This window comes from Ylistrum balloti, unplaced genomic scaffold (genome assembly GCF_031769215.1).
Source record: "Ylistrum balloti isolate Yb309-2 unplaced genomic scaffold, AGI_CSIRO_Ybal_v1 Utg370090, whole genome shotgun sequence".
Classification (NCBI taxonomy): Eukaryota; Metazoa; Mollusca; class Bivalvia; order Pectinida; family Pectinidae; genus Ylistrum; species Ylistrum balloti.
Window position 1 is genome coordinate 791,333 of NW_026782122.1, and position 10,190 is coordinate 801,522.

Consider the following 10,190-nt stretch of genomic DNA (forward strand, 5'->3'; position numbering starts at 1 on the left):
GTAAGGGACACTTCTGTAATACTGGAAGTACTTTTATTGTTAAAATCTACACATCATTGGCGTTTCATAGACTATGTGTTAACAGTTAAAACTTCTATTAAAGTGCGGAACAAAACTTATAAATAATATATTGGTTTTAAGGAAATGTACAATGTTGATCATTCCTGTTTTAATTCAATACACTAGTACCAGTTACAACGGAAATCACCTTGTAAAAGGTATCAATTAATTTCTTACCTAGATGACAAAACGTCTGATATGTTAAAGATTCCACAAAAGGCAGACATCATAATTGCACCTTTAAATACAAAGTTAGAGTTAGGAGCGAAACAATGAATTCAGCTGTATCATACAGTTGTTTCGTCCTTCTAGGACTCTTCAGTGATCCTACGATCCCGATTTTTAAGCCTAGGAGGCGACCGAGGAAAATCCAAAGTGGTGCAAAGAAATTTAGATGGGGAGGTTCATTAGCCACAATATTGAACAAATTTCAGATACAAGACAGTTTTAGAACAGCATAAAGTACATGTGTATATTCTGAACTGTGCCACGATTCGAATTAATTAAAAAGTGATAGTGGTATTTTTGTTCGTTTCGCATTTAGCAGAGACAAAGAACCAGTTGTATGTTGTTTTTGTTTTTTTTTTTTTTTCAAACTCATTCTACTTCACTGATAATGGATAAGATGTTGTATCTGTTCTCTTCAGGAGGTCTCAGATTAATAAAGATACAATTAGACAAGTATATATAAAGACATATTATATATATATATATAAAAAGATCTGTCATAAATTGATTGATAAGGCCATAATAAAAAAGATATAACCTTCCAAAATAAAAACCCCAGCATTCGCCCTCTAACACTTAATTTAACTAAACTTCCTTTAACATTCACCGAATGCTATCACAGGTGGTTAACGATATTGTATTACATATGTATGTATTGTAGGAGTGATATAATCACTGACAGAAGACAGGAATCTTCAGAGAGACAACAAGGTATGTTAAGTAGGTACACGATGCATTGCTGTATTTACTAGTAACAAAAAACTAATTCAATAAGTAGTGGGTTGGTTAGTACATAACGTAATAAAAATATGGCTGTCTCTTATTCCAATTCTAAGAACAGATATTTTCTTATCTCGCATTCAAACAATCCGTTTTTAGCTCCTGCAAAACTGTTAATTGATAATGTTGATATCAAAACATTGATTCAACATCTAATCCTTGATTAGGAAACAAAATGTAATAAAACCGTGATATCATATAAAGATATATTTGACATAATTACCTACTGCGAACAAAAAAGTACATGAAAATGTCTCTTGTTGTCTGGAATTAAAATGATGTCTAACGAATGAGCCAAACAGGCTACTTATTATTTACTAATATCGTATTTACGAGTAAATATTCCTTGTTACATTGACACGTAAGATTTACGAAGACACGTGACGGAGGAGCAAACACAAACGACGGCGATGAGCATACAAACGACGGCGATGAACAGACCAACGACGGCGATGAGGAAACAAACGACGGCGATGAGCAGACTAACGACGGCGATGAATAGACTAACGATGGCGATGAACAGACCAACGACGGCGATGAGGAGACCAACGATGGCGATGAGCAGACTAACGACTGAGATGAGGAGACAAACGACGGCGATGAGCAGACTAACGACGGCGATGAGCATACAAACGACGGCGATGAACAGACTAACGACGGAGAATGGAAAGCAGCATGCAACTGAAGAACCACAGAGTATCGATAGTTGGGTTGAAGGAGCAATGACGATGTTTTTTTGGTCATATTTTTTTTATAGTTTTTCTACGCCGTATCACAAATTAGACAATTATAAATGTGTTAGACGTGTGTCCATCCTGCTGTGGAGATCAGGAGTCTCTCATAACTTTTATTTACTATATGTAGTAACATACGTTATGTGATAGCACTCTCTCCACTCTCAACGGCGATAATATGCCTTCTCTAGAATTTGTTATATGATGGTCAACAACTTTTGACTAGATGCATCAATTTACAGGCTAATTAGGGAAATAAAATGAACCGCAAGGCAGATTATGGATTTTGAGCATTGAAGATTGTCACCGATAATTTTTTCATATCTCTTTGATGATTCGAAGAATAATGAATAAAAGCCCGTGTTGGGACTGATGGGACGGTCGACCATATTTACCAAAATTCTTTAGAAATATCAAATACATCTGTCTTCAATTTCATATGAAGATTACCCTGGGACCCTAATTGTGCATGATCGATTTTGGGACTGATGCGAGAGATAAAATGGCCGCTTGGCATCCAGTATTTTTGACAGTGAAAGTTTTTTTGTCTTGAAAACTTCTCAATGGATCATTCTTAAACTGTTTGTCATATTAGGCTTTCCCATGGTGGCCATTTTGGATTTTGACAGTTGTTTAATTTTGCTATTTCCAGAGCATTTCCGGATGAAATGTCCTCAAATATTAAATCTTGGTTCCCCTAATGGTCCCTGATTGTGTATATCCAATTTCTGGATTCAATCTGGAAAAACAAAAAATTCAAATGTATGTTGTATGAATGACAATGATAAAGTAACTTTAACAATGATACAATAATTTCTTGGGTTTATTGGCAGTAGTGGAATGTCCTATATCATAATCCTGTGTCATTAGTATTCATAAATTGATAAACATTTTTTTAATATCTTGAATATCTTAAAACAATGTTATATTTGTATTCGATCATATCATTAGATTATGTCATAAATAACAGAAATAATATTCAATGTTTGGTAAATGGTTTAACAAATCAGTATGTTATATATAAGGTAGATTTCTGTGACCTCTAAAAACAATGTGACAAATCTATTTAACAGCAAGGTTGATTCCATTAAGTAGTGTTAAGCTGCTAGTTTTATGGGTTAATTTGAGTAAACCTGAAATACATCTATCGTGAACAAATCCTTTTAGATATATATTTTTTTTTTATACTTTTCTTCCAATCATATCAAAAATCATATCTTCATACTTGAGGTTTTTTTCAGATTTCATTATTGGTGTTTAAATCAATATAATTTCATTTTTGTTGAAGAATGGTTCGAATTATTTTTTCATTACAGTTGGAGGTGACAGCTTAAAGCCATAATTTTCTAAACTGTTGCCCATTTTGTAAAGGAAAATTTTGATTTTTTTATACACATCATCAAAATAAATGAAAACAAAATACTCCTACCAATAAATCACTACAAATGAGTTGGAGATAAGATATTCATATAATATACACACATTGTTTTCAATAAAAGTTCAACAACATCAGACTTATGACACAACAGAAAATAGTTCTTCATGTGTTTGATCTAAGTAACCTCTGATATAGGTAATTCAGTTTGAAAGGACTTTTGAGGATATTATGTTCAGATGTTTATAATATATATTTGTGTTTATCCATTACTGTTACAAGGTATGTGGGGAAATTTTCATGGAAGTTTCGTTTTCATCCATTTATCAATAAAGGCGAAAAATGAAAAAAAAAAAAAAAAAAAAAAAACAACAAGAACAAAAATAAACAAACAAAAAACAAAAAAAAGCAGCTACAATTTCGAGTAAAAATGATTGATGTTTTTACATTTTTAGGATGAATTTAACATTTAACAAATATAAAAAGTTTCAAGAGAAAATAACTCTTGGCAAATGTTTTCACGTGTACAGTGTTTATTCTGTTAACCCATGTATATATTGTCCTGCAACATTTTGATATCTCATTATTGTTACTCAGTACACTGTATTGGTAATTTGTCAGTTACGACTTGAAAATGAACTCAAATAAACTTCCTTCATCTATCAAACGCTTTGTTCTGTGTTTTCTATAAAATGAATTGTCTATGATTTGATGCATTTTTTTCTTAAGATGTCAATATTCTTGAATCCATATTTCTGGTCAGAAACAAAAAACAGAATAAAACAGGCCATGCTTTCAACATCAAATATCTACAGCTTTAAAGACCTGCAAGTTAACATTTATAAGAAAATAAAATATCAAAACTACCCCAGATACTAATTATAACCAGACACTTGTTGATGCAAACCACTCAATTCTGTCATAGTTCCTTTGGCAACTTCCTTCGTAGTAAATCAGTCATATATTTCTTATTTAAACAACAACCACTGATATGCTGACATTAATTGTTTACATATATTTGGTTATCATTACCAGGTAATCAAAATATTTCCTCATCTGATTTATAAGGTTCTAACGTATCACAGATCAAATATTTTATAACAATTTTAAATTGAAATCTAAACTACAAAACGCATAAATCTTCATTTGCCTTCATAACAGTATTTTAGAATTATTCTTAGTACAATAACTATTGATTCTGACACAATTAACATTAGTGTGTTTTGTTACATGCATGATCACCTACAGTTAGAACCGGTTTCTAAACTTGTGTCTAATTCTAATCATAAAACTGCATAGCAAATCTCAATTATGAAAGTATTATGAATTTTTAGGATCAACTCTTAAATGACGAAAAATAATGACATGACTAAAATATGACATTGGTTGGCCGAAGTATACAGGCCACTTTTATACAAAAGTCACCTGTATATAAAGGCCATTTTTCTCTGCTTCCTTGAATGCCCTATATAGACAGGTTTTGTGGTAATTATGAGATCAGATTCCTTATATCTCTCTCTCTCTCTCTCTCTCTCTCTCTCTCTCTCTCTCTCTCTCTCTCTCTCTCTCTCTCTCTCTGTGTGTGTGTGTGTGTGTGTGTGTGTGTGTGTGTGTGTGTGTGTGAGCGAGAGAGGAGGGAACGAACTTTCCGGGGCGGAGGTTTAAATATGCTAAATAACAATGTTTTCAATGTGGAGATTACCGACAAAGTTATCATTATATGATAAACAATATATGTAAATATACTGTGCAAACTATTGGGTTCGTAATGATAAACATCATTCATCCTAAGCATTACTGATAGGTATATAATCAGATTTTTATTTCTATTTTGATACCTCTAAATAAGTACTCTGATTTGTTATCGTAATGTTTAGAATGCATAAATACATCAACGTTATTAATAATTTCAATACAGCGCAGAAACGAATTGAAAAAAGAGTTCTAAAAAGTAGTTCGTCCAAAGAGAAAGAGACAACAACAGATATCCGTCAAGTAAGAAAAGAATATTCTCAATTCTCAGACCAATGCTGTATGTATCTTATATTGCTTTGTTAATGGAAATGTAAATGCTCATTAAAAGAAAAATTCATCGCGGAGTGATATTTCTAATTCTGAGTACTAGGGCGTGCAGTTTGTATATGATATTGGATATTGTAAATAAATCAAGAAAGTGATTTCAGTCGAGGCACCGAGCCACATCTGATGTAAAATATTGCAGGTGTTTTCACAATACTTCCTATAAATTTGTATAGATTATCAATCTTCTTCCGGGAACATCAAATAATGTGATCTTTATTAATTCCTGTATGGTTTACGTAACAAGGTTTACTACTGACACCAATCGTAATGATGCTGTTATTGTTTGTAGTGGTTTGGATACTCTATAATTTATCTTAAATCTTACTTTTACATGACGTTATTTACAGCTCTACACTTTGCTATGAAAGAATGACAGACATGTTTCAAAGAAATTTCAATCATCATTTTTTTCGTACAGCTTGGTGGAAAACTGTCCGTGTTGGTTTTTATGTATGAAAAGAACGAGTTAAGCTTCTGATGCAGAAGAATCTGTGGTGACTTTCCAATTCTGGTGGGTATATATACGCTAAAAGTGGTCGATAAATTTCTTGTTATTGAAAGGCAAGACGTCATCAATATATCTGAAAATAGAATTAAACGACTTTGCAAAGTCGGCCTTTGTGAGCTGTTTTGATAGGCTCTTTGTTCACTGGGTTTGAGGTCAACATGTTTTACAAATTCGGCCTCAGGCATGTGATGAAAATCCAGCCTTCTAATATTTTGTTATACCTTCTATATCTAAAAAAACGAATTATTATTGAGAATGTCATTAATGTATTCAGCGGTATATTCAGCTAATCTGTTATGGAGGCAGACCGCATGTAAACAAGGAAGCTGACGTCAGTAATGTTACGTAAGCAGTCAACATCGAGATGTTAACTGGTAACCTTTGTTCTGAGGCAAACAACTGGAATTTCATTCTATATACAAAGTATAGAGAATATATGTAGTAAAGACATAATAACTTCTCTTAACTGCCTAAGAACACCATCAGCATCCCAGAAAATTGAAGCCATAACCTTTTCAGCTGATGGAACAGTCTTTGCCTTCTTTAGCGGGATAGAACTAGGGTTATGCATTATTAAGACAGTTTGGTGATAGACCCACATTTCATCCATAGTCACAAACCTCTTCCTGTAATAGGTTCAGCCTGGTGTGTTTCTCATCAGCTGTCAGAAGTCTTGGTACCCAACGGGCTGAAAGCTTCCTCTTTGCAATATCTTCCGTTAGAATGGGATGTAGGTTTTCCTGTGAAACCCTTACTGTACTACTGTGCTATATATCCTTCTGTAACTCGCCCGTCACACTAGTGAAAAATAACACTGTTATCTATGTTTATATTTCACTGACAAAACTGTAATGAAATGATTTTGGAGTTGATAAGCATCAATATACATACATGTCTTTTAATTGCGATATGACAACACTACTTGATATTGTTGTCTAAGGTAGGGCTTAGCATTATTTTTGAGCAGCATTAGTGGGTAATTGGACACGAAACCTTATTATTAAATAATTTTCAACTTTTTGTAACAAAGTGAAATCTTAGGGTTTTGCGTTCCCATTTTATTTGTACAGAGGGGCTGATCTGTTACTGCGACCAATTTCCGTACAAGTGTCAGTTTGTATTTCTGGAACAAATAACTTCATACATCATGAATCGGTTTTCAGCCAGAACCCTTTATTTACGTCATGTCGGTACATATTACATGGTAAACAATCATGCGCATTAGTACTACTAAATACTGCAATGGACAGGCAGGAATCACGTCTTACTAAATACCGTTATCTAACGACTACAAGTAAATACAAACATTACAACATCAACATAAAATTTACAGTGTTCCTTGTTCAGATATCAGATGTTTGGGATATAGATTTCGATAGATGAAATAACCCCTTAATGCTTGTTCTGGGTTTAGCAATAAACAATGTAAGAGACACTTCTGTAATACTGGAAGTACTTTTATTGTTAAAATCTACACATCATTGGCGTTTCATAGACTATGTGTTAACAGTTAAAACTTCTATTAAAGTGCGGAACAAAACTTATAAATAATATATTGGTTTTAAGGAAATGTACAATGTTGATCATTCCTATTTTAATTCAATACACTAGTACCAGTTACAACGGAAATCACCTTGTAAAAAGTATCAATTAATTTCTTACCTAGATGACAAAACGTCTGATATGTTAAAGATTGTACAAAAGGCAGACATCATAATTGAGTTAGAGTTAGGAGCGAAACAATGAATTCAGCTGTATCATACAGTTGTTTCCTCCTTCTAGGACTCTTCAGTGATCCTACGATCACCTAAGAGGCGACTGAGGAAAATACAAAGTGGTCAAAAGAAATCTAGATGGGAGGGTTCATTAGCCACATAATTGAACAAATTTCACAATTTTCAGATACAAGATAGTTTAAGAACAGCATAAAGTACATGTGTATATTCTGAACTGTGCCACGATTCGAATTAATTAAAAAATAAGAGTGGTATTTTTATTTGTTTTGCATTCAGCAGAGACAAAGAACCGGTGAAGCGGTTAATAAGGCTCCTTACACAGAGATTCCAGTCGGGTAAGTGCATGTATGTTTTAACACTCACTGATAATGGATACAATGTTGTATATGTTCTCAAATTAATAAAGATAAATACAATTAAACAAGTATATATAAAGACATATTATATATATATATATATAAAGATATGTCATTAATTGATTATATATAAAAAAATTATCATCTTATATATATATATATAAAGATCTGTCATTAATTGATTGATAAGGACAAAATAGAAAAAAATTATCACCTTCCAAAATAAAAAAAAACCAGCATTCGCCCTCTAACACTTAATTTAACTAAACTTCCTTTAACATTCACCGAATGCTAACACAGGTGGTTAACGATAATGTATTATATATGTATGTGTTGTAGGAGTGAGATAATCACTGACAGAAGACAGGAATCTTCACAGAGACACCAAGGTATGTAAAGTCTGTACACGATGCATTGTTGTATTTCTGTAAAAAAAACTAATTCGATAAGTAGTTGGTTGGTTAGTACACAAAGTCAAAAAGAACAGATATTTTCTTATCTCGCGTTCAAACAAATCGTATTTAGCTACTGCAAAACTGTTAATTGATAATGTTGATATCAAAACATTGATTTAACATATAATCCTTGATTAGGAAACAAAATGTAATAAAACCGTGATATCATATAAAGATATATTTGACATAATTACCTACTGTGAACAAAAAAGTACCTGAAAATGTCTCTTTTAGTCTGAAATTAAAATGATGTCTTACGAATGAGCCAAACAGGATACTAATTATTTACTAATATCGTATTTACTTGTAAATATTCCTTGCTACATTGACACGTAAGATTTACGACGACACGTGACGGAGGAGCAAACACAAACGACGGCGATGTGGAGACCAACGACGGAGATGAGGAGACCAACGTCGGAGATGAGCATAGAAACGACGGAGATGAACAGAACAACGACGGAGATGATGAGACCAACGACGGCGACGAGCAGACCAACGACGGCGATAAACAGACCAATGACGGAGATGAACAGACAAACGATGGCGACGAGCATACAAACGACGGAGATGAGGAGACCAACGACGGTGATGAGCATAGAAACGACGGAGATGCGGAGACCAACGACGGCGATGAGCACACAAACGACGGAGATGTGGAGACCAACGACGGAGATGTGGAGACCAATAACGGAGATGTGGAGACCAACGACGGCGACGAGCACACAAACGACGGAGATGCGGAGACCAACGACGGAGATGCGGAGACCAACGACGGAGATGAGGAGACTAATGACGGAGATGTGGAGACCAACGGCGGCGACGAGCATACAAACGACGGAGATGAGGAGACCAACGACGGCGATGAGCACACAAACGACGGAGATGCGGAGACCAACGACGGAAATGAGGAGACAAACGACGGAGATGTGAGACCAACGACGGAGATGAACAGACCAACGATGGTGACGAGCATACAAACGACGGAGATGTGGAGACCAACGACGGCGACGAGCAGACCAACGACGGAGATGAACAGACCAACGATGGCGACGAGCATACAAACGACGGAGATGAGGAGACCAACAACGGTGATGAGCATAGAAACGACGGAGATGCGGAGACAAACGACGGCGATGAGCACACAAACGACGGAGATGCGGAGACCAACGACGGAGATGAGGAGACAAACGACGGAGATGTGGAGACCAACGACGGAGATGAACAGACGAACGACGGAGAATGGAAGGCGACATGCAATTGAAGAATCCGAGAGTATCGGTAGTTGGATAGAAGGAGCAATGATGGTGTTTTTATTATCATATTTTTTGATAAATGTTCTACGCCGTATCACAAATTAGACAATTATTAATGTGTTAGACGTGTGTCCATCCAGCTGTTAAGGAGTCACGGATAAACTGTATTCACTTTAAGTAGCAATATCAGATATGTGATAGCACTCTCTCCACTCTCAATGGCGATAATATGCCTTCTCTAGAATTTGTTATATGATGGTCAACAACTTTTGACTAGATGCATCAATTTATGGACTAATTAGTGAAATAAAATGAACCGCAAGGCAGATTATGGATTTTGAGCATTGACGATTGTCATCGGTACATTATAGGCAGCCAACTTAAATTTTGAAAGTTCAAGTCGATCACACAAGGACATCCCTTCTTGAAGTCCCACTGCCTGAAAGGGTGGAGGAGGGGCGTTTGGACATGACGCTAGTCAAACTCTCATAACCCCACCCTTTCTTACACGTGTCATGTGTAAACATGATTAAAACATTTATATTCTAATTCAACCGTCCCAAATGAACATAAATCATTCGCCATAAAAACACCAATGATTGCACGGAGGGAAGTTAAGC

The 10,190-nt window shown here is 34.9% G+C and overlaps 1 protein-coding gene across 1 annotated transcript; it reads left to right on the forward strand.

Annotated features, from left to right (window-relative positions):
- Positions 1-1,577: 1,577 nt before the first annotated feature.
- LOC132549925 (dentin sialophosphoprotein-like) lies at positions 1,578-9,675 on the forward strand. Its single transcript, XM_060213910.1, has 4 exons — positions 1,578-1,764; positions 5,096-5,172; positions 7,783-7,838; positions 8,652-9,675. Exons 1-4 carry the CDS (start codon positions 1,578-1,580, stop codon positions 9,673-9,675), a joined length of 1,344 nt encoding a protein of 447 aa, XP_060069893.1.
- The last annotated feature ends 515 nt before the right edge of the window (positions 9,676-10,190 follow it).

What these genes read in the sequence shown, in the direction of transcription:
- LOC132549925 (XM_060213910.1), top strand. Translation starts at nt 1,578, where the DNA reads ATGGCGATGAACAGACCAACGACGGCGATGAGGAGACCAACGATGGCG. An exon ending in CAACAACAGATATCCGTCAA is followed by an intron (nt 5,173 to 7,782) that starts GTAAGAAAAGAA and finishes TGCATTCAGCAG; the next exon opens with AGACAAAGAACCGGTGAAGC. An exon ending in TACACAGAGATTCCAGTCGG is followed by an intron (nt 7,839 to 8,651) that starts GTAAGTGCATGT and finishes TTGACACGTAAG; the next exon opens with ATTTACGACGACACGTGACG.